Source organism: Nerophis lumbriciformis, linkage group LG20 (genome assembly GCF_033978685.3).
Source record: "Nerophis lumbriciformis linkage group LG20, RoL_Nlum_v2.1, whole genome shotgun sequence".
In the NCBI taxonomy this organism is placed as follows: Eukaryota; Metazoa; Chordata; class Actinopteri; order Syngnathiformes; family Syngnathidae; genus Nerophis; species Nerophis lumbriciformis.
In genome coordinates this window covers 11255657-11281046 of record NC_084567.2, presented here as the reverse complement: position 1 = coordinate 11281046, position 25390 = coordinate 11255657, and the positions used below count along the sequence as shown (strand labels likewise).

At 41.8% G+C, this 25390-nt stretch overlaps 1 protein-coding gene across 2 annotated transcripts in view; it reads left to right on the top strand.

The window, feature by feature from the left end:
- The first annotated feature begins 5896 nt into the window (after positions 1–5896).
- Positions 5897–25390, top strand: part of dmrt1 (doublesex and mab-3 related transcription factor 1) — a 115002-nt gene continuing 95508 nt past the window's right edge. The window contains exons 1-2 of one of the 2 annotated variants that reach the window (XM_061980416.1): positions 5897–6189; positions 16935–17103. In XM_061980416.1, the coding sequence (XP_061836400.1) occupies positions 5980–6189; positions 16935–17103 (379 nt within the window). In that variant the 5' untranslated portion in view covers positions 5897–5979. The remainder of the gene's footprint in view (positions 6190–16934; positions 17104–25390) is intronic. The other variant, XM_061980415.2, reaches the window with a different exon arrangement.

The following is a 25390-nucleotide window of genomic DNA, read 5'->3' as shown; positions in this document are numbered from 1 at the left end:
GTACTGTATTTCTATTTACAGTACTATGTTGCGGAAATAATAACAATGAAAAAACACACACCATATATTTTACAGTAAAAGTCTGGCAACTAAGCAGCCACTTTTTTTTTCTGTAAAAAGAATTGGTAAAATCCACTGATTTTTTTTACTCTTCACGTAAATTTTTTTTTAAATATTTTAATTCATAGGCAAATTCATTAATTATTTACTGTTACAAGCGGCCCTCTAATGGCAGTCATGACCAGTGTTGGGTTAGTTACTGAAAACCAGTAACTAGTTACAGTTACTTTCTTTCAAAAGTAACTCAGTTACTAATTCAGTTACTTACACCAAAAAGTAATGCGTTACTGTGAAAAGTAACTATTTAGTTACTTTTTTTTTTTTTTTTAAGGCTCCCATTAATGCCCTTTTAGCCTTCATTTCAGTACTGTTATTGCACTGGAGAATAATACAATGTGTTGGTCAACTTGACATGCATTTGCATCACTGAACTCAGAAAGCAATGTGGTCTACATACAACACACAAAGACAAAGATATGTTTCAATGGGCCAATTTATTTCAGGCCAGAACAAATTGACAAAACTATTTTAAATAGCTGCAACATAATGGCGCTTTAACTTTAACTTTAAGTAGATAGGATCTTTGATCCAAGACACAACTTACATTTAACTAAAATGTTATTTTCTTTGTGCTCGACAAAAGAAAAGTATTGAGAATGTCTCCATGTTAAGAAACTCGACTTCTGGCTTCGCCATGATGTCTTGTTAGTTGTTATGAGAGTAGCGTATGTGTGTGTGTGTGTGTGTGTGTGTGTGGCCCTTTAAGATATGACAGCATGTGAGGTGAGTGACGTCAGTGAGTGAGTGGGCGAGAGAGGTGAGGGACCGGCGACAGTGAGTCCAATAAAGTCACAAAGTTGCAACAAACCACCGGCCTCGTCAATCACCCTCAGCTGTAAAGACCCACTTCCGGGTAAAGTGAAGGTTGTTAAAATAACGTAAAATAACACAGTAACGCATCATGTAGTAACAGTAACTGAGTTACTGAATATAACAAATAAGGCGTTAGATTACTAGTTACCGCCGAAACTAACGGCGTTACAGTAACAGTCCCAACACTGGTCATGACTGAGGTGTGGCACTCAATGAAAACAAGTTTGACACCCCTGGTCAATAGGAACACATTTGAAATGCTTACTTGAATAAAAAGGTTGAGTATCGTTCCTGTAAAGTGACTTTTTTTTAATGATGCCGTAACGGTGATATGTGTCCATCTGTCATGTCTGTGTAATCATGTTTTGTTTTAGTCATGTTTTGTTTTGTTTAATTATTGGACTCTTTAGTTTTTGGCTTTTCACTCCCTTGTCTTGTTTCCATGGTTACCCATTAGTTTCACCTGTTCCACGTTTGGACTCATTGTGCACTCTTGTTTGTCACCATAGCAACCCATTAGTTTTCACCTGCCCTCACAACTCACGCACCTGTCTTTAATCACGTCACTATTATTTAAGCTTCCAGTTGCCAGGCTGTCTGTCTGGCGACATCATACCCGTCACAATCTGTTTACCTCTGCGCACTTCATGCCACGTCCAAGTAAGTTTTTGTTTATTAATGCCACAGTTAGTGTTTTTGTTTCATTGTTCATAGTTTCTGCCTTTGTGCAAGTTTTGTGTTTATAGCCAAGTTTTGTACCTCCACTGTGAGCGCCTTTTGTTTGTTTCTTTTTTGTGAGTGTTAAAATTAAATGTCTTCACCTTCACGCCATGTCTGGTCCAAATCATTTGCACCACGGGAGAACAAACCACGCTATAGTCCAAGTCCTGACACCATCGAGCCTGTAAAATTACCTTCCTCACCTATCAGGTCCAGGTCTGCACTAATTCAAGGTTTTAGTAGTAAAACCTTAAAGTCGCATCTTAAGTGCACAGGAAGCCAGTGCAGGTGAGCCAGTATAGGTATATATATACTGTAGGTATATATGTACATAGTTATATAAAGGTATATACAGTATAGGTATACATGTATATAGGTACAAACCCCGTTTCCATATGAGTTGGGAAATTGTGCTAGATGTAAATATAAACGGAATACAATGATTTGCAAATCATTTTCAACCCATATTCAGTTGAATGCACTACAAAGAAAAGATATTTGATGTTCAAACTCATAAACTTTATTTTTTTTTGCAAATAATAATTAACTTAGAATTTCATGGCTGCAACACGTGCCAAAGTAGTTGGGAAAGGGCATGTTCACCACTGTGTTACATGGCCTTTCCTTTTAACAACACTCAATAAACGATTGGGAACTGAGGAAACTAATTGTTGAAGCTTTGAAAGTGGAATTCTTTCCCATTCTTGTTTTATGTAGAGCTTCAGTCGTTCAACAGTCCGGGGTCTCCGCTGTCGTATTTTACGCTTCATAATGCGCCACACATTTTCGATGGGAGACAGGTCTGGACTGCAGGCAGTCCCGGAAAGTACCCGGACTCTTTTTTTACGAAGCCACGCTGTTGTAACACGTGCTGAAAGTGGCTTGGCATTGTCTTGCTGAAATAAGCAGGAGCGTCTATGATAACGTTGCTCCAAAACCTGTATGTACCTTTCAGCATTAATGGTGCCTTCCCAGATGTGTAAGTTACCCATGTCTTGGGCACTAATGCACCCCCATACCATCACAGATGCTGGCTTTTGAACTTTGCGTCGATAACAGTCTGGAAGGTTCTTTTCCTCTTTGGTCCGGATGACACGATGTCGAATATTTCCAAAAACAATTTGAAATGTGGACTCGTCAGACCACAGAACACTTTTCCACTTTGCATGAGTCCATCTTAGATGATCTCGGGCCCAGAGAAGCCGGCGGCGTTTCTGGGTGTTGTTGATAAATGGCTTTAGCTTTGCATAGTAGAGATTTAACTTGCACTTACAGATGTAGCGACAAACTGTATTTAGTGACAGTGGTTTTTTGAAGTGTTCCTGAGCCCATGTGGTGATATCCTTTAGAGATTGATGTCGGTTTTTGATACAGTGCCGTCTGAGGGGTCATTCAATGTTGGTTTCCGGCCATGCCGCTTACGTGGAGTGATTTCTCCAGATTCTCTGAACCTTTTGATGATATTTTGGACCGTAGATGTTGAAATCCCTTGCAATTGCACTTTGAGAAATGTTGTTCTTAAACTGTTTGACTATTTGCTCACGCAGTTGTGGACAAAGGGGTGTACCTCGCCCCATCCTTTCTTGTGAAAGATTGAGCATTTTTTGGGAAGCTGTTTTTATACCCAATCATGGCACCCACCTGTTCCCAATTAGCCTGTTCACCTGTGGGATGTTCCAAATAAGTGTTTGATGAGCATTCCTCAACTTTATCAGTATTTATTGCCACCTTTCCCAACTTCTTTGTCACGTGTTGCTGGCATCAAATTATAAAGTTAATGATTATTTGCAAAAAAAAAAAAAATGTTTATCAGTTTGAACATCAAATATGTTGTCTTTGTAGCATATTCAACTGAATATGGGTAGAAAATGATTTGCAAATCATTGTATTCCGTTTATATTTACATCTAACACAATTTCTCAACTCATATGGCATACTTGCCAACCCTCCCGGATTTTCCGGGAGACTCCCAAAATTCAGCGCCTCTCCCGAAAACCTCCCGGGACAAATTTTCTCCCGAAAATCACCCGAAATTCAGGCGGAGCTGGAAGCCACGCCCCCTCCAGCTCCATGCAGACCTGAGTGACGTCAGGTGCGCAACACCACGTAAATCGTTGGCCAACCAAAAAGTAACCCCAGTACGCTATAGCCAACATTCACCAGGAGATGGCAACAGACAAACATAGATCACTATTACATTCCTCCCCTTTTAGAAATGTATAGAGGTTACTCAAAATAAATAAACAACCCAACCAAAAAATGCAGCAGCTCAATTAAAAAACTGTACTTAAGCCACATTCTTTTCTTTTTTTTTAGTACTGAACTCTTAACCCTCATTTGTAAAAATTAACATGCTTATTATACAAACAGTATTTGTACACCTTTAACACAGATTTTTATACTGTCTTCAGAGATTCAGTTTTTTTGGTGGTACTCGAAACCTTTCTGGGTACCTGCGAAAGGGTGTTCAGCATGGTTAGAAAAATAGTGACAGAGAATAGAACAAGGATGGACAATTCAACCCTTAACTCAACAATAAGTAGATAAGTGTTATGTGTGTGAAATGTGTAAATAAATGAACACTTAAATTCAAGTATTTCTTCTATTTATATATATATATATATATATATGAAATACTTGACTTGGTGAATTCTAGCTGTAAATATACTCCTCCCCTCTTAGCCCCGCCCACAACCCCCCCCCCCACACCCCACCTCCCGAAATCAGAGGTCTCAAGGTTGGCAAGTATGTCATATGGAAACGGGGTTTGTCCATATATATGTATATATCTATATAGGTATATACAGTATAGGTTTATATATAGGTATATATGTATATATTAGAGATGCGCGGATAGGCAGATATTTCATCCGCAACCGCATCAGAAAGTCGTCAACCATCCGCCATCCACCCGATCTAACATTTGATCAGAACCGCACCCGCCCGTTGTTATATATCTAATATAGACGATGCAAGGCATTAGTGAGGTTATAAAGCTTTTGCCTGTTAAAGAAAGGAGACTGATCCAATGCAGCACAGACATTCGCGTGCCACGCTGTCACGGCCCAGACGCACACCAGTGCGCAATCATATGGGAGCCGCGCTGAGCGCACCTCCAAGCGCGTCTCGCTGCCGGCGACGGCCGGGTATGGGCCCGACGCTCCAGCGCCATCCATTTTCAGGGCTAGTTGATTCGGCAGGTGGGTTGTTACACACTCCTTAGCAGGTTCCAACTTCCATGGCCACCGTCCTGCTGTCTATATCAACCAGGGTGAGCCCCACCCCTTTCGTGAACGCACTGCGCGCGGAGTGACCCCTGTTACGCGCCCCCGGCAACAGGGGTGGCGGGCAGGTAAGCTGTGCGGGCGGAGTGACCCCTGTTACGAGCCCCCGGCCACGGGGGTGGCGGGCAGGTAAGCTGCTTACCTGCTGCGCGTGACGCCGGCCGCGGCGAAGGCGGACGAGGCGGGGTGTCGGTGCGGTGGGCGCGGTGGTGACCCTGGACGTGCGTCGGGCCATTCTCGCGGATCGCCTCAGCTACGGCTCCCGGTGGGGCCCTCTTGGGGGAAGGGGCCTCGGTCCCGGACCCCGGCGAGGCGTCCCTTCTCCGCTCCGTAAAAGTGTCCATCTCTTTTTTTTTTTTTTTCTGTTGTGGCATATGCAGCAGGTGCCTGCTCGTTTTTCGTATGTGGGTAACAACATTCAACTATGTATATATATTTCCGAATTGGTTTAACTGCCACCCGCCTGAATCTATTTAAAATCTAATTTTTTTTTATTTCATCCGCCCGATCCGCGGATAATCCGCGGACTCCGCGGTTGTGCCCGCAAACCGCGCATCTCTAGTATATATCTATATAGGTACATACAGTATAGGCATAATATGATCAAACTTTCCTGTTCTTGTCAAAAGTCTAGCAGCCACATTTTATACCAGCTCTAATCTTTTAATGCTGGACATAGGGAGGCCCGAAAATAATACGTTACAATTACGTTACATGAACTAATGGCATGGAAGGTCTTGTGAAGACAACTCAAGGTCCGGAGAACAGTGCACTTCAATCTGGCCAACACCGCCGTTTTTCGGACAGGATAAAAGCTACAAGCTTGCGTCACATGACTTGGACACCAATGAATGAGACGGCGATGGACAATCACACGCCGGCTTTTCTTCCCTCCCACTCGTGTGCGGCGAAGAACTCCCACACTTATTGAAGAGATGAAAAAAAAAAAAAAAGAAGTTGCGCCAGCAGGACGGGGAGGGCCGCCAACCTTACAGCCTCCGCCACGCTGAGCGTTGCTTTCATTTCCCAGCGCCCTCCAGACATGAGCAAGCACGCTCGGCAGGTGACCCCGCTGGGCGACCGGCCCCCGTCCCCCGGCAAGGGCCAGAAAAGGATTCCCAAGTGCTCCCGCTGCAGGAACCACGGCTTCGTGTCGCAACTGAAGGGACACAAGCGCTTCTGCAAGTGGAAGGACTGCCAGTGCCAAAAGTGTCGGCTGATCGCCGAGCGGCAGAGAGTCATGGCGGCGCAGGTAGAAACACACGCACCTGTTTGTGCTCCTTAACGAGGTCCTATTAGGATTATCTTTAAAACTCTTCCTAGTGTTTTTCAACCACAGCCTGGTGTGCTGTGGGAGATCATCTAATTTCACCTATTTGGGTTAAAAATATTTTTTGCAAACCAGTAATTAAATGGTGTGTTGTTGTTGAGTGTCGGTGCTGTCTAGAGCTCGGCAGAGTAACCGTGTAATACTCTTCCATATCAGTAGGTGGCAGCCGGTAGCTAATTGCTTTGTAGATGTCAGAAACAGCGGGAAGCAGTGTGCAGGTAAAAAGGTATATAATGCTTAAACCAAAAATAAACAAAAGGTGAGTGCCCCTAAGAAAAGGCATTAAAGCTTAGGGAAGGCTATGCAGAACGAAACTAAAACTGAACTGGCTACAAAGTAAACAAAAACAGAATGCTGGACGACAGCAAAGACTTACTGTGGAGCAAAGACAATGTACATCCGAACATGACATGACAATCAACAATGTCCCCACAAAGAAGGATAAAAACAAGTGAAATATTCTTGATTGCTAAAACAAAGTAGATATATCGCTCAAAGGAAGACATGAAACTGCTACAGGAAAATACGGAAAAAAGAGAAAAAGCCACCAAAATAATAATTAATTGCTTTGTAGATGTCAGAAACAGCGGGTAGCAGTGTGCAGGTAATAATAATAATAATAATAATAATAACTGGGATATAAATAGCGCTTTTCTAGGTACCCAAAGTCGCTTTACATGTAGAACCCATCATTCACACATGGTGGTGGTAAGCTACTTTTATACAGTGACGTGCGGTGAGGTTGATGGCTGGTGAGGCACTGACTTCATCACAGTCAGATTTACAAACATATGAACCCTAAAGAGTATCTTATTCACCATTTGATTGGCAGCAGTTAACGGGTTATGTTTAAAAGCTCATACCAGCATTCTTCCCTGCTTGGCACTCAGCATCAAGGGTTGGAATTGGGGGTTAAATCACCAAAAATGATTCCCAGGCACGGTGCCGCTGCTGCCCACTGCTCCCCTCACCTCCCAGGGGGTGATCAAGGGGATGGGTCTAATGCAGAGGACACATTTCATTACACCTAGTGTGTGTGTGACAATCATTGGTACTTTAACTTAACTTTAACTTTACACATACAAACTGTAGCACACAAAAAAGCACATTTAATAAAAAAAACGTTATTATGGTCTTACCTTTACTTAGAAATTAAGTCCATGCGCCGCAACTAAAGCCCTCACTTAAACTTTCCACGTGCAAGATTGAAACTATTTAAAAAAGTGTAACCGAGGGTTTATAAATGTCGCCCTATACTGTATGAAACTACAAAATAACAAACACTGAGGCTCCAGTTTACACGAGGACCGCTTTATTTACCTTCTTTCAAAAACCTCCGCAACGTGACATCACTTCCGCTCTTAGCGCCTTCAAAATAAGAGCTCAAGGCATATACTGTATAACAGCGCATAACAGGAACTTAACATCACAAAGAGGAAAGCCCATGAAAATAGGTTACAAAAGTTATTTAATAAGAAGCCAAAAAGTGCAAAAACAATAATGTTCGTGTTGGAGGAGTTGTGAATTAGATACACCCGCAGTCTGCAGGTGTATCTAATGTTGTGTCCCTGCAGTCATTCACAACTCCTCCAACACCAACATTATTGTTTTTGCACTTTTTGGCTTCTTATGAAATAATTTTTTTTAAATAGATTCAATCTTGCACGTGGAAAGTTTAAGTGTGGGCTTTAGTTGATATAACAATTCTACGGCGGGGGTGCAGGAGGCGAGCCTCAGCCAGTGCGTCCTTTGCAGCCGTTTTATGATCGCTCAGCACAAGAAATACTTTACACACATACAGTTGTTGACAAAATACACTGTACATTATATACCTCAGCTAACTAAACTATGGAAATGTATAATATAATTCATATAGCAATACAGTCTCACTGCACAGCAGGCTAGCAGTTAGCCGAGTCATTGCGCAATCCATGTTGCGGCACTGAGTGACGTGCCTTGACTGGCTGCTGATCACCGCACGGTCTCTTCTCAGTATTTGAACGGCAAATGTGAAAATTCAGCGATTTTGAATAAAAATAATCTAAAACTGGTGAAGTTAAATGGAAAATAACTTTATAGTATAATCACTGGATATATATAACAATTTAATAAAAATGTTTTCTTTTTAAATTTTTTTTCTTTCCATGATGGCAGGTGAGGCCCCGCCTCACCTGCCTCTAGTGACTGCACGTCACTGCTTTCATAGCCACAGCTGCCCTGGGGTAGACTGACGGAAGCGTGGCTGCAATTTGCGCCAACGGCCCCTCCGACCACCACCTGTCATTCATCATTCAATTCACCGGTGTGAGTGGCACCGGGGGCAAAGGATGAAGTGTCCCGCCCAAGGACACAACGGCAGCGATTTTTGGATGGTAAGAGGCGGGGAGCGAACCTGCAACCCTCAGGTTTCTGGCACGGTTGCTCTACCCACTACGCCCCAAAAAAGGTAAAAAGGTATATAATGCTTAAACCAAAAATAAACAAAAGGTGAGTGCCCCTAAGACATACTTGCCAACCCTCCCTAATTTTCCGGGAGACTCCCGAAATTCATTGCCTCTCCCGAAAACCTCCCGGGACAAATATTCTCCCGAAAATCTCCCGATTTTCAGCCGGAGCTGGAGGCCACACCCTCTCCAGCTCCATGCGGACCTGAGTGAGGACAGCCTTTTTTCACAACAGGGTGACAAGAAATAAATCATCCAGACTAGAGATAAATTGTATTATTATGTTTATCTTACCTAAAAAGAAATATATTTATTAATTAAAAAAACAAAAAAGTAAATAAATTTTTACTATATTTTGCTAAAAACATCAAAAAATAATTATATTTTTATTTGTATTTTTTCTGACTCCTTATTACATTCAGCCATAGAATTATACAATAAAATAAACATATTTGAAATAATTAATTTTAAATGATCATAATAATTCATTTAAAATGACCATATTTAATTATTAAAATAATTGCTTGTTTATCAACAACTTTAGCATTTTATTCATTACATTTTGAAGCTCTCAGAAGCCAAGTTATGTTATATTCCTTAAGATTTATTTATGCAAGTTTGAAGTATCAATTATCTAAACACAGTTTTGTTTGCATATTTTCAGGATATATATATATATATATATATATATATATATATATATATATATATATATATATATATATATATATGAAATACTTGACTTGGTGAATTCTAGTTGTCAATATACTCCTCCCCTCTTAACCACGCCCCCAACCACACCCTGCCCCACCCCCGACCACGCCCCCCAACCCCCAACCCCCACCCCCCGAAATCGGAGGTCTCAAGGTTGGCAAGTATGCCCTAAGAAAAGGCATTGAAGCTTAGGGAAGGCTATGCAGAACGAAACTAAAACTGAACTGGCTACAAAGTAAACAAAAACAGAATGCTGGACGACAGCAAAGACTTACTGTGGAGCAAAGACAATGTACATCCGAACATGACATGACAGTCAACAATGTCCCCACAAAGAAGGATAAAAACAAGTGAAATATTCTTGATTGCTAAAACAAAGTAGATATATCGCTCAAAGGAAGACATGAAACTGCTACAGGAAAATACGGAAAAAAGAGAAAAAGCCACCAAAATAGGAGAAGTAAAACACTACACACAGGAAAACACCAAAAAAAAGTCCAAATAAGTCAGGGTGTGATGTGACAGGTGGTGACAATACACCTACTTTGAGACAAGAGCTATATGCTTTAAAGTCATATCCAACAATTGCCAGAACGACTTTTTACTGTCAACTGAGTTTTCGTTTTTGAATGATTTCTGCTGGTGGTGTGTCTCCGCATTTTTCCAACTCAAAAAATGTGCCTTGGCTCAAAAAAGGTTGAAAAACACTGGTCTACACAACATGTGATGATGCGTCTTTGGGCAACATTTTGCATTGATTACTGTCTCTTGTTTGACATTTAGGGGGCCACATTTGTAAAAAAATGCTAAGGAATGGGAAGGAGCCATATTTATTATTTTATACATAATGTGACTTTTATTACCTCAACACATACAGTCCAGGGGCCGTATTTATCAAGCGTCTTAGAATTAATCCTGAGAAGTCTGCTAAGAGTTGACTTATGAGTAAAGAAATTCTTCGCCGAAAGCTGCACTTAAAAGTTAGTTATCAAGCGTCTTACTCACACTTTCGGCAAAGTGTAGGACTGAATCTAAAGTGTCACACTCAGAGCTGAAATACAACATTACTATGTGCCGTAAATGGAATTTTAGGTGACGTCATTTCTGTGTCCATAGAAATGACCAATCACGGAAGGGAATCCCTTGTCTAAGAATAAAGAAATATCTTAGAAATACAAACCCCGTTTCCATATGAGTTGGAAAAATGTGTTAGATGTAAATATAAACGGAATACAATGATTTGCAAATCCTTTTCAACCCATATTCAGTTGAATGCACTACAAAGACAACATATTTGATGTTCAAACTGATAAACTTTTTTTTTTGCAAATAATAATTAACTTAGAATTTCATGGCTGCAACACGTGCCAAAGTAGTTGGGAAAGGGCATGTTCACCACTGTGTTACATGGCCTTTCCTTTTAACAACACTCAGTAAACGTTTGGGAACTGAGGAGACACATTTTTTAAGCTTCTCAGGTGGAATTCTTTCCCATTCTTGCTTGATGTACAGCTTAAGTTGTTCAACAGTCCGGGGGTCTCCGTTGTGGTATTTTAGGCTTCATAATGCGCCACACATTTTCAATGGGAGACAGGTCTGGACTACAGGCAGGCCAGTCTAGTACCCGCACTCTTTTACTATGAAGCCACGCTGATGTAACACATGGCTTGGCATTGTCTTGCTGAAATAAGCAGGGGCGTCCATGGCAACTTTGCTTGGATGGCAACATATGTTGCTCCAAAACCTGTATGTACCTTTCAGCATTAATGGCGCCTTCACAGATGTGTAAGTTACCCATGTCTTGGGCACTAATACACCCCCATACCATCACAGATGCTGGCTTTTCAACTTTGCGCCTATAACAATCCGGATGGTTCTTTTCCTCTTTGGTCCGGAGGACACGACGTCCACAGTTTCCAAAAACAATTTGAAATGTGGACTCGTCAGACCACAGAACACTTTTCCACTTTGTATCAGTCCATCTTAGATGTGCTCAGGCCCAGCGAAGCCGACGGCATTTCTGGGTGTTGTTGATAAACGGTTTTCGCCTTGCATAGAAGAGTTTTTAAATTGCACTTACAGATGTAGCGACCAACTGTAGTTACTGACAGTAGGTTTCTGAAGTGTTCCTGAGCCCATGTGGTGATATCATTTACACACTGATGTCGCTTGTTGATGCAGTACAGCCTGAGGGATCGAAGGTCACGGGCTTAGCTGCTTACGTGCAGTGATTTCTCCAGATTCTCTGAACCCTTTGATGATATTACCGACCGTAGATGGTGAAATCCCTCAATTCCTTCCAATAGCTGGTTGAGAAAGGTTTTTCTTAAACTGTTCAACAATTTTCTCACGCATTTGTTGACAAAGTGGTGACCCTCGCCCCATCCTTGTTTGTGAATGACTGAGCATTTCATGGAATCTCCTTTTATACCCAATCATGGCACCCACCTGTTCCCAATTTGCCTGTTCACCTGTGGGATGTTCCAAATAAGTGTTTGATGAGCATTCCTCAACTTTATCAGTATTTATTGCCACCTTTCCCAACTTCTTTGTCACGTGTTGCAGGCATCAAATTGTAAAGTTAATGATTATTTGCAACAACAAAAAAATCAGTTTGAACATCAATTACCGGTATGTTGTCTTTGTAGCATATTCAACTGAATATGGGTTGAAAATGATTTGCAAATCATTGTATTCCATCTAACACAATTTCCCAACTCATATGGAAACGAGGTTTGTATTTAAGTGGACAATGGAAGTGTATATTTTGACAATAAACTACAAAATAATACAAAACAAACAAACAATATTTGCAATGAATCAAATATAAATGTTTCCTTTTCTTTCCAATTCATTTTCCCAGTGGCGAGATATCGAAGCATCGTGATGACCTTTAGTTCTGCTGTGAAAGCTCTGCTGCGTGATGTTGCTGATGAGATGACGCCCCTTATTATTAAATCTGTGACGTTGATAAGTTGATAAATAGCTTTTATTCTTAAGTTTGAGAGTAGGACTAAATTTCGCAAATTCTCAGGACTTAAAATGGCACTCTAAGACGCTTGATAAATACGGCCCGTGGTCAAAAGTGTACATACACTTGTAAAGAACATAATGTTATGGCTGTCTTGAGTTTCCAGTCATTTCTACAACTCTTATTTTTTTGTGATAGAGTGATGGGAGCACATACTTGTTGGTCACAAAAAACATTCATGAAGTTTGGTTCTTTTATGAATTTATTATGGTTCTACTGAAAATGTGAGCAAATGTGCTGGGTCAAAAGTATACATACAGCAATGTTAATATTTGCTTACATGTCCCTTGGCAAGTTTCACTGCAATAAGACACTTTTGGTAGCCATCCACAAGCTTCTGCTTGAATTTCTGACCACTCCTCTTGACAAAATTGGTGCAGTTCAGCTAAATTTGTTGGTTTTCTGACATTGACTTGTTTCTTCAGCATTGTCCACACATTTAAAGGCCTACTGAAATGCGATTTTCTTATTTAAACGGGGATAGCAGGTCCATTCTATGTGTCATACTTGATCATTTCGCGATATTGCCATATTTTTGCTGAAAGGATTTAGTAGAGAACATCGACGATAAAGTTTGCAACTTTTGGTGGCTGATAAAAAAGCCTTGCCTGTACCGGAAGTAGCAGACGAGTAGCGTGACGTCACAGGTTGTGGAGCTCCTCACATCTGCACATTGTTTACAATCATGGCCACCAGCAGCGAGAGCGATTCGGACCAAGAAAGCGACGATTTCCCCATTAATTTGAGCGAGGATGAAAGTTTTGTGGATGAGGAAAGTGAGAGTGAAGGACTAGAGGGCAGTGGGAGCGATTCAGATAGGGAAAATGCTGTGAGAGGCGGGTGGGACCTGATATTCAGCTCGGAATGACTAAAACAGTAAATAAACATATACTCTATTAGCCACAACACAACCAGGCTTATATTTAATATGCCACAAATTAATCCCGCATAACAAACACATCCCCCCTCCCGTCCATATAACCCGCCAATACAACTCAAACACCTGCACAACACACTCAATCCCACAGCCCAAAGTACCGTTCACCTCCCCAAAGTTCATACAGCACATATATTTCCCCAAAGTCCCCAAAGTTACGTACGTGACATGCACATAGCGGCACGCACGTACGGGCAAGCGATCAAATGTTTGGAAGCCGCAGCTGCATGCGTACTCACGGTACCGCGTCTGCGTATCCAACTCAAAGTCCTCCTGGTAAGAGTCTCTGTTGTCCCAGTTCTCCACAAACCAATGGTAAAGCTTGACTGTCATCTTTCGGGAATGTAAACAATGAAACACCGGCTGTGTTTGTGTTGCTGCAGCCGCCCGCACTCCACCGCTTCCCACCTACAGCTTTCTTCTTTGCTGTCTCCATTGTTCATTGAACAAATTGCAAAAGATTCACCAACACAGATGTCCAGAATACTGTGGAATTTTGCGACGAAAACAGACGACTTAATAGCTGGCCACCATGCTGTCCCAAAATGTCCTCTACAATCCGTGACGTCACGCGCTGACGTCATCATACTAACATACAGGATATTTCGCGCGAAATTTAAAATTGCACTTTAGTAAGCTAACCGGGCCGTATTGGCATGTGTTGCAATGTTATGATTACATAATTGATATATAAACTCAGGACTTTGGGAAGTCAGGACTTTGGGAAGACCGTTCTAAAACCTTCATTCTAGCCTGATTTAGCCATTCCTTTACCACTTTTGACGTGTGTTTAGTGTCATTGCCCTGTTGGAACACCCAACTTGTCAGCGCTCTTATTTTTGTTCAGGTTCCTGCTTGCCTGCCTTAGCGCTGTTCCCCTCAGCTGCGACTGATTGGCACCTGGCCACACCTGGTGTCCATCAGTCGGCTGCTATTTATACCTGCCTTGCCCTTCAGTCAGTGCTGGAGTATTGGTTGCGTGAAGCGTTTTGACACATTGCAAAACTGTATTGATACTGTGTCGATACTGTGTCACTAAATACTGACATCTGCTGGACATTAAAAATTCCTACAGGCAACCTATGGACCGACTCAACTGGCACTGATTTTATGACCTAGTATATACAATAATATAAACCAAGTCATTGTATTTCATTTAGGATTATTTCATATCTTCATTTAGATAAAAATATATTTTTCATCTTTTTTAGATACAGTCAATAAATAATGTGAACATGTATCATAACATGGAAATCTAAGAGAACGTGTTGTGAATGAGGATGCCTGTGGACTGGGAATTTATTTTAATTTTATTTTTTACACATTTTTATTTGAAAAAAAAACAGTTTTTCCAACGAATTCAATTTTAGACTGTCAGAGTTTGTTGGTGACGAACCCCAAGATACAGAGATGACGGCAGGCATTGAGCGAGAAAACATGATTTAATTAAACACTATGGCAAAAAACAAAACAAAAGGGTAACAACAAAAGGCGCGCACAAGGCGGAGAACAAACTTGGCTGTGAACTAAAATAGCAAAAATGCTAACTGTGGACAAGAAACAAAAACACTTACTGTGACACGAAGGAACTATGACATGAGCAGAGTGAACAAAAGTAGACAGAGCTACAACGACAGGTAGTAGTGACAACAAGTATTAGCGACAATGACAATGACAATGACAATAATCCAGCACTGACTGGAGGGGAAGGCAGGATTAAATAGCAGCTGGCTGATTGGCACCTGGCCACACCTGGTTTCAATCAGCCACAGCTGAGGGGACACAGCACTCGGGGAGACAAACAGGAAACAGAACCAAAACAAGAGCGCTGACAGGAAATACTACACACACACACACACACAGAGGAAAAACTAAAACACAACCAAACTGTCAGGGGCAAGCCTGACATAGACGATTTCTCTTCTTAGTTATTATTTCTCCGGCTGTAGAAAAGACCCGCTCACAGGGCACAGAGAGTTCGCGTATCAGTCACGTGACCGAAACAGCTCATGATCGGTCACGTGACTTTCTAAAAGCGGTACGCGCACCAACACAGGGTTTTGCTCTATGAGCTCGACGCGCATTGGTGTTGCCGGAGCCATCACTACTGTGAGCTATTCCCTGGATCCTGACTCCTGCCCGTTTGCTGTTTCCTGGTTTCTGGTTCGTGTTTTCCTTGCATTTTTTTAACCTTAAACCTATGTTTTCTTGTTCCAAGCCTGCCATCTCTGCATCTTGGGGTTCGTCACCCCCATTTCATGACACAACTGCACCTAAAACCCAACCTCCGGGCTGATGATTTTAGGTTGTCCTGAAGAATTTGGAGGTAATCCTCCTTTTTCATTGTCCCATTTACTCTCTGTAAAGCACCAGTTCCATTGGCAGCAAAACAGGCCCAGAGCATAATACTACCTCCACCATGCTTGACGGTAGGTGTGGTGTTCCTGGGATTAAAGGCCTCACCAAACATATTGCTGGGTATTGTGGCCAAACAGCTAAATTTGTGTTTCATTTAAAATCACATGGACAAAGATAAGACCTTCTGGAGGAAAGTTCTGTGGTCCGATGAAACTAAAATTGAGCTGTTTGGCCACAATACCCAGCAATACGTTTGGAGGAGAAAAGGTGCGGCCTTTAATCCCAAGAACACCATTCCTACCGCCAAGCATGGTGGTGGTAGTATTATGCTCTGGGCCTGTTTTTCTGCCAATGGAACTGGTGCTTTAAATGGGACAATGAAAAAGGAGGATTACCGGTACCTCCAAATTCTTCAGGACAACCTAAAATCATCAGCCCGGAGGTTGGGTCTTGGGCGCAGTTGGGTGTTCCAACAGGATAATGACCCCAAACACACGTCAAAAGTGGTAAAGGAATGGCTAAATCAGGCTAGAATTAAGATTTTAGAATGGCATTCCCAAAGTCCTGTTTGGACCACCCTGAAGAAACAAATCCATGTCAGAAAACCAACACATTTAGCTGAACTGCACCAATTTTGTCAAGAGGAGTGGTCAAAAACTCAAGGAGAAGCTTGTGGATGGCTACCAAAAACGCCTTATTGCAGTGAAACTTGCCAAGGGACATGTAAGCAAATATTAACATTGCTGTATGTATACTTTTGACCCAGCACATTTGCTCACATTTTCAGTAGACTCATAATAAATTCATAAAAGAACCAAACTTCATGAATGTTTTTTGTGACCAACAAGTATGTGCTCCAATCACTCTATCACAAAAAAATAACAGTTGTAGAAATGACTGGAAACTCAAGACAGCCATGACATTAGGTTCTTTACAAGTGTATGTAAACTTTTGACCACAACTGTATGTCATTCATAAAGTCATTAGAACTCAAGCTCGCCGCTACTCAAAGATCCTATATGCCTGAGAACCAGCGTCCTAAGCTGTGGATGTTTTGTCACATTTCAGACAAATTGCCCAGTTGTGCAAAACACACATGTCCACTCTAGTGGACGCTGGTTCTCAGGAACATCCGTCAGAGATCCTCTATATACAACATTCACTGTTCCCCCCCGCCCCCCAGGTGGCCCTCAGAAGGCAACAAGCTCAGGATGAGGAGCTCGGGATTTACAGTCCGGTCGATCTTTGCAGTCCGGGCTCGGTGATGAAGCCCGAAGGCGGCGCCGACTGCTTGTTCACTGTGGATGGTCGACCCCTGGCATCTAACGCCGCTTCCTCGCTTGGCGCCACAGGTGAGTCACTCTTCATTGGTCAGTCTACGTGCGTTACCCGTCATTATTCACTCTTTACCGGTCAGCCTATGTGTCCGTCATCGGCAACATCGTACAACTCCTTGGTTGGGTTTCATTACATCAATCATTGGCTAGTCTCGATGTTAACCTTGACATGCAGAACGAGTGAATGGTCTTGTTAAATTATTCACTAGTCACTGGTCAATCTGTGTCAATCCGTATTGGTATTGCAAGTTATTGGTCCGAGTAAAGTATTCGCCCTTCATTGGTCATCATCGGCGGTCACTCGAACGAGTATGACGATACTCCTGGTAGGGGTTTATCCCTTTATGGAGGATGCCTGTGCGTGACTTGGGGAGACTGGTGCACAGACAGTCACCACACGATCCTTGACAGAATCAGGTCAGGGTCCAGTGGCATGGAGTCCTGCAGCCTTCTTCCGCAATCGCAGCCGTTGTGGTAGTTCTTAAATCTACCGTCTTCCGCCTGCTCCGCTGTTGAGGTCTTCACCGTATCCCTGGCTAGGGGGCAGTCAGGTACTAGGCCTTTGCCAAGGGCCACCTGGGGTAACAGTAGTAAAGGGGTTAACCTCCTAGTGCCCCAAGACCCCATAGAGGAGCCTCCACTGCCGGATGCACTTTAACGTCATGCCCAGGACACCTTCATTGGTCAGTCCACATTTCACTGACAACCCAGTCCAAGTGGTTTGTCGGGTTGAAGTTTTCAGTCATCATTGGTCAGTCTACGTGTCGTTGTCCTACCAGTGACTGGTCAGGTTCAATCACTAGTGCATTCCCCATCAAAGTACTCACTCGTCATTGGTAAGTCTACTCTTCATTGGTCAGTCTACGTGGGTTACCCGTCATTATTCACTCTTTACCGGTCAGCCTACATGTCCGTCATCGGCAACATCGTACAACTCCTTGGTTGGGTTTCATTACATCAGTCATTGGCTAGTCTCGATGTTAACCTTGACATGCAGAACAAGTGAATGGTCTCGTTAAATTATTCACTAGTCACTGGTCAGTCTGTGTCAATCCGTATTAGTAATACAAGTTATTGGTCCGAGGAAAGTATTTGCCCTTCATTGGTCATCACCGGCGGTCATTCGAATGAGTATGACGATCCTCCTGGTAGGGGTGTACCGCTTTATGGAAGATGCCTGTGCGTGACTTGGGGAGACTGGTGCACAGACAGTCACCACACGATCCTTGACAGAACCGGGTCAGGGTCCAGTGGCATGGAGTCCTGCAGCCTTCTTCCGCCATCACAGCCGTTGTGGTAGTTCTTAAATCTACCGTCTTCCGTCTGCTCCGCCGTTGAGGTCTTCACCGTATCCCTGGCTAGGGGGCAGTCAGGTACTAGGCCTTTGCCAAGGGCCACCTGGGGTAACAGTAGGAAAGGAGTTAACCTCCTAGTACCCCAAAACCCCATAGAGGAGCCTCCACTGCCGGATGCACTTTAACGTCATGCCCAGGACACCTTCATTGGTCAGTCCACATGTCACTGACAACCCAGTCTAAGTGGTTTGTCGGGTTGAAGTTTTCAGTCATCATTGGTCAGTCTACGTGTCATTCGTTGTCCTACCAGTGACTGGTCAGGTTCAATCACGAGTGCATTCCCCATCAAAGTACTCACTCGTCATTGGTAAGTCTACTCTTCATTGGTCAGTCTACGTGGGTTACCGGTCATTATTCACTCTTTACCGGTCAGCCTACGTGTCCGTCATCGGCAACATTGTACAACTCCTTGGTCGGGTTTCATTACATCAATCATTGGCTAGTCTCGATGTTAACCTTGACATGCAGAACGAGTGAATGGTCTTGTTAAATTATTCACTAGTCACTGATCAGTCTGTGTCAATCCGTATTGGTATTGCAAGTTATTGGTCCGAGTAAAGTATTTGCCCTTCATTGGTCATCATCGGCGGTCACTCGAACGAGTATGACGATCCTCCTGGTAGGGGTGTATTCCTTTATGGAGGATGCCTGTGCGTGACTTTGTTTAATGCGGGGAGACTGGTGCACAGACAGTCACCACACGATCCTTGACAGAACCGGGTCAGGGTCCAGTGGCATGAAGTCTAAGACGACTGGGGACCCTTTTCTGCTGCAGCCTTCCTCTGCCATCGCAGCCGTTGTGGTAGTTCTTAAATCTACCGTCTTCCGCCTGCTCCGCCGTTGAGGTCTTCGCCGTATCCCTGGCTAGGGGCCAGTCAGGTACTAGGCCTTTGCCAAGGGCCACCTGGGGTAACAGTAGTAAAGGGGTTAACCTCCTAGTGCCCCAAGACCAGATAGAGGAGCCTCCACTGCCGGATGCACTTTAACGTCATGCCCAGGACACCTTCATTGGTCAGTCCACATGTCACTGACAACCCAGTCTAAGTGGTTTGTCGGGTTGAAGTTTTCAGTCATCATTGGTCAATCTACGTGTCATTCGTTGTCCTACCAGTGACTGGTCAGGTTCAATCACTAGTGCATTATCTCATTAAAGTACTCACTCGTCATTGGTAAGTCTACATGCCAATCATTATATGGAGTACTAGTGCATTATCTCTTCAAAGTACTAACTCGTCATTGGTGAGTCAATCGTTACTGTGTATGTACTACCAGTGATTTATTTTGTTAAAGTATAGACTTGTCACTGGTCAGTCTACATGTCAGTGACGACACAGCCCAAGTTTCATCACTCACTCTTAATTGGGTAGTCTACAAATTAATAATTAATAGTATTATTCGCGGATGATACAACAGCGTTTTGTTCAGGGGAGAACACACATTGATTGTCATGCCATGTACGGATGTACTTTGTGGACGCCTTCTCTGCTCCACAGTAAGTCTTTGCTGTCGTCCAGCATTCTGTTTTTGTTTACTTTGCAGCCAGTTCAGTTTTAGTTTCGTTTTGCTTCAATGCCTTTTCTTAGCGGCACTTAGGCACTCGCCTTTTGTTTATTTTTGGTTTAGGTGTTGGATACCTTTTTGCCTACATGCTGCCTCCCGCATATTGTGATCACGACAAACCATGTTCCCGGCATCTACAAAGCAATTAGCTACCTGCTGCCACCTACTGATATGGAAGAGTATTACACGGTTACTCTGCCGAGCTCTAGACATCACAGACACTCAACAATGGCCATACTTGCCAACCCTCCCGAATATTCCGGGAGACTCCCGAAATTCAGCGCCTCTCCCGAAAACCTCCCGGGACATATATTCTCCCGAAAATCTCCCGATTTTCAGCCGGAGCTGGAGGCCACGCCCCCTCCAGCTCCATGCTGACCTGTGTGAGGACAGCCTTTTTTCACGACGAGAGGACAACAGGGTGACAAGAACTAAATCATCCAGACTAGAGATAAATTGTATTATTATGTTTATCTTACCTAAAAATAAATATATTTATTCATTAAAAATAAATAAATAAATAAATACATTTTTACTATATTTTGCTAAAAACATCAAAATTAATTGTATTTTTATTTTTTCTGACTCCTTATTACATCCAGCCATAGAATTATACATTAAAATAAACATATTTGAAATTATTAATTTTAAATTATCATAATAATTCATTTAAAATGACCATATTTAATTATTAAAATAATTGCTTGTTTATCAACAACTTTAGCATTTTATTCATTACATTTTGAAGCTCTCAGAAGCCAAGTTATGTTATATTCCTTAATATTTATTTATGCAAGTTTGAAGTATCAATTATCCAAACACAGTTTTGTTTGCATATTTTCAGGATGTATATATATATATATATATATATATATATAAAAATATATATATATATAAATATATATATATATATATATATATATATATATATATATATATATATATATATATATATATGTATATGTATGAAATACTTGACTTGGTGAATTCTAGCTGTCAATATACTCCTCCCCTATTAACCACGCCCCCAACCACGCCCCGCCCCACCCTCGACCACGCCCCCCACCTCCCGAAATCGGAGGTCTCAAGGTTGGCAAGTATGACAATGGCACATTTTTTAATTATAGTTACTGGTTTGCAAAAAATATTTTTAACCCAATTAGGTGAAATTACATAATCTCCCACGACACACCAGACTGTATCTCACGGCACACTAGTGTGCCACGGCACAGTGGTTGAAAAACACAGCGATAAGTAATTAATAATTCCGCTGGTAATCACAGTGTTAAAAATAACGTTCAACATATAAAACATTCTCATGCATTTTAATCCATCCGTCCGTTTTCTACCGCACCTGTTCAAGAAGTCGCATTAATGGTAAGGACTATTTTATTCATTATTGGTTAGCTTCAGAATAACAATGTGATTAAAAAGAAGAATAAACTTTTTATACTCTAAAAATGTTGGTCTTACTTAAAAATGCACGCATTTAGTTGTATTCAGTGTTAAAAAATATTATATGGCTCTCACGGAAATACATTTTATAATATTTGGCTTTCATGGCTCTCCCAGCCAATAAGGTTCCCGACCCCTGAGTTAGAATAACACATAATGTTGGATATAGAGAACATTCAAACCTTTTATTTATTGAATCAAAAATACTGAAATTCCACGACATAGTGAATTTGCAAACAGCTAAAATTATACACAAAGCAAACTATAACCTGCTACCCAAGAATATATAACAATTCTTCTCAACAAAATAGGATAAATCTAATCTTAGAGAAAAATGTAATTTAAAACGTTTGCACGCACCTACAACACTTAAGACCTTCAGTATATCAGTATGTGGAGTTAAATTATGGAATAGATTCAGCAAAGAAATCAAACAATGTACTAATATGATCCACTTCAAGCAAACTCTTCAAACTTAAAGTGTGTACAAAGTACAAATAAGAAGAACCACGATGAACATTCTGAATTTATTTCATCCATCCATTCATTTTCTAGATAATCTTACTCATCTCACCATATGAAATATAACTTACTTCTCTAATTATTAGGGTCCTCTGTCCCAAAGGGACAGAGGACCCTATTGTATTTCTAGCGTTTTATTATTATACCGCCGCCTCTTTGAGCTGTAATTTGACCCCCTTAACATGCTCCAAATTGGACACACACATCAGGACTGGCAAAAATTGCGATCTAATCAAAAAACCAAACCCCAAAACTCAAATCTCAAAATTGCACTCTCGCGCCCCCTAGGAAGAAAACACAGACACAACTGCCTGTTACTCCCAGTAGGAAAGTTGTAAAGACATGAAACAAAAACCTCTATGTAGGTCTCACTTCATACTTGCCAACCCTCACGGATTTTCCGGGAGACTCCCGAAATTCAGCGCCTCTCCCGAAAACCTCCCGGGACAAATGTTCTCCCGAAAATCTCCCGAAATTCAGGCGGAGCTGGAGGCCACGCCCCCTCCAGCTCCATGCGGACCTGAGTGACGTGTCGACAGCCTGTTTTCACGTCCGCTTTCCCACAATATAAACAGCGTGCCTGCCCAATCACATTATAACTGTAGAATGATCGAGGGCGAGTTCTTGGTTTCTTATGTGGGTTTATTGTTGGGCAGTTTCATTAACGTCCTCCCAGCGCGGCAACAACACACAACAGCAGCAGTCACGTTTTCGTCTACCGTAAAGCAGTTTGTCTGCCGTAAACAGCAATGTTGTGACACTCTTAAACAGGACAATACTGCCATCTACTGTACATGCATATGTGACAATAACATCTATGGCTTTTAGAGAGAGCAGTGCACAACTGCGCACACAACAAGGAGACGAAGCAGAATGCATCATCAGAGAGGGTGTTCAGCATGGTTAGAAAAATAGTGACAGAGAATAGAACAAGGATGGACAATTCAACCCTTAACTCAACAATGAGTAGATGAGTGTTATGTGTGTGTATATGTGTAAATAAATGAACACTGAAATTCAAGTATTTCTCTTATTTTTATTTATATATATATATATATATATATATATATATATATATATATATATATATATGTATATATAAAATAAAATAAATATATATATATAGCTAAAATTCACTGAAAGTCAAGTATTTCTTATATATACCGGTACTTGGTGAATTCTAGCTGTAAATATACTCCTCCCCTCTTAACCACGCCCCCAACCACGCCCCCACCCCAACCACGACCCCCCCGACCACGCCCCCCGCCCCACCTCCCGAAATCGGAGGTCTCAAGGTTGGCAAGTATGTCTCACTTAGACCTACATTTCATACACTGACAACCCCCAGCAAAAATCAACAGGAAGTTTGCAACTCCCCCTTCAAAACAAAAGTTGTGTAAAAACAGTCACCTATTTTCAAACATTATCTCCTCTGAGCGCGTTTGTTGTGTCGGCTTCAAATTAGCACAGGAGAGAGATTGAACCCTTCTGATTAAAAGTTGATGAAAGAGTTTTAATTACTGCTCCGGTTTGGATTTTATGAGCCCTCAAAGTCGGTCCCGTCCATCAATGCTTGCAGCTTTAATTATTTTTTTATTTTTTAATGTTATTAGTTATGGAGTATATTGGGAATAAATTGAGAACAGGAAGTGAACAAAAGTTTTAGAAACTGCTATGTAAAGGAAAAAGGGTAGGATTAATTAAGCTCTGCTTCTTCCTACTCCTTTTCGGACATGTTGAACAGAGAAACTGGGAATTGTGATGTATCATGTTATATGCTTGCATGTTCTAAATAAACTCAAACTCAATAATAGCATGCATCGTTAGTAATTGGTCCGGCTGAAGTAGTCGCTCTTCATTGGTCGAGCTACACGTCTGTCGACACGGCGCAGGTCATTTGTTGCGTTACATCACTCATTGGTCAGTCTACAAGCCAGTCGTTACATGTCCTACCAGTGATTCGTCATCATCGATGAGTCTACCGGTTTTTCGAAAAACAATCCATTGGATTTTTGTGCATAAAAATGACTGAGCTCATCCATTGTTAACGAGCTAGCTAACAAACACATCAAAATTTATTGGTCAATCAAAATGTCAGTGAAAACCCAGTTCAAGGGGTTTGTCAGATTCAAGTATTCACTCATCATTGGTCAGTCTACATGCAATTTGCTACATATAGCACCAGTGATTAGTCGGGTTAAATTATTCACCCTTCATTGGTCAGTCTACATGTCAGGGACAACCCCAGACTAAGTGGTTTACCAGGTAAAAGTATTCACACATCATTGGTCAGTCTACACGCCAATTGTTGTAGTACCTGTGATTGGTCAGGTTAAATCGTTCACCTTTCATTGGTCAGTCGGATAAGAGGAAGAAGACGGATGGAGGTATTTACTAGTTATTGGTCAATCCAAATGTCAGTGAAAACGCAATTCAAGGGGTTTGTCAGATTAAAGAATTCACTCATCATTGGTCAGTCTACATGCAATTTGCTACATAGAGTGCCAGTGATTAGTCGAGTTAAATTATTCACCCTTCATTGGTGAGTCTACATGTCAGTGACAACCCCAGACTAAGTGGTTTACCAGGTAAAAGTATTCACACATCATTGGTCAGTCTACACGCCAATTGTTGTAGTACCTGTGATTGGTCAGGTTAAATCGTTCACCTTTCATTGGTCAGTCGGATAAGAGGAAGAAGACGGATGGAGGTATTTACTAGTTATTGGTCAATCCAAATGTCAGTGAAAACGCAATTCAAGTGGTTTGTCAGATTAAAGAATTCACTCATCATTGGTCAGTCTACATGCAATTTGCTACATAGAGCGCCAGTGATTAGTCGGGTTAAATTATTCACGTTCATTGGTCAGTCTACATGCCAGGGACAACCCAGCATAAGTGGTTTGTCATATGAAAGTATTCACTCATCATTGGTCAGTCTACACGCCAATTATTGTAGTACCTGTGATTGATCAGGTTAAATTGTTCACCTTTCATTGGTCAGTCGGATAAGAGTAAAAAGACGGATGGAAGTATTTACTAGTTATTGGTCAATCAAAATGTCAGTGAAAACCCAATTCAAGTGGTTTGTTAGATCATTGGTCAGTCTACATGCAATTTGCTACATAGAGCGCCAGTGATTAGTCGGGTTAAATTATTCACCCTTCATTGGTCAGTCTACATGTCAGTGACAACCCAGTCTAAGGTGAAAGTATTCCCTCATCATTGGTCAGTCTACACACCAATTGTTGTAGTACCTGTGATTGGTCAGGTTAAATCGGTCACCTTTCATTGGTCAGTCGGATAAGAGGAAGATGACGGATGGAAGTATTTACTCGTTATTGGTCAATCCAAATGTCAGTGAAAACCCAGTGATTAGTCGGGTTAAATTATTCACCCTTCATTGGTCAG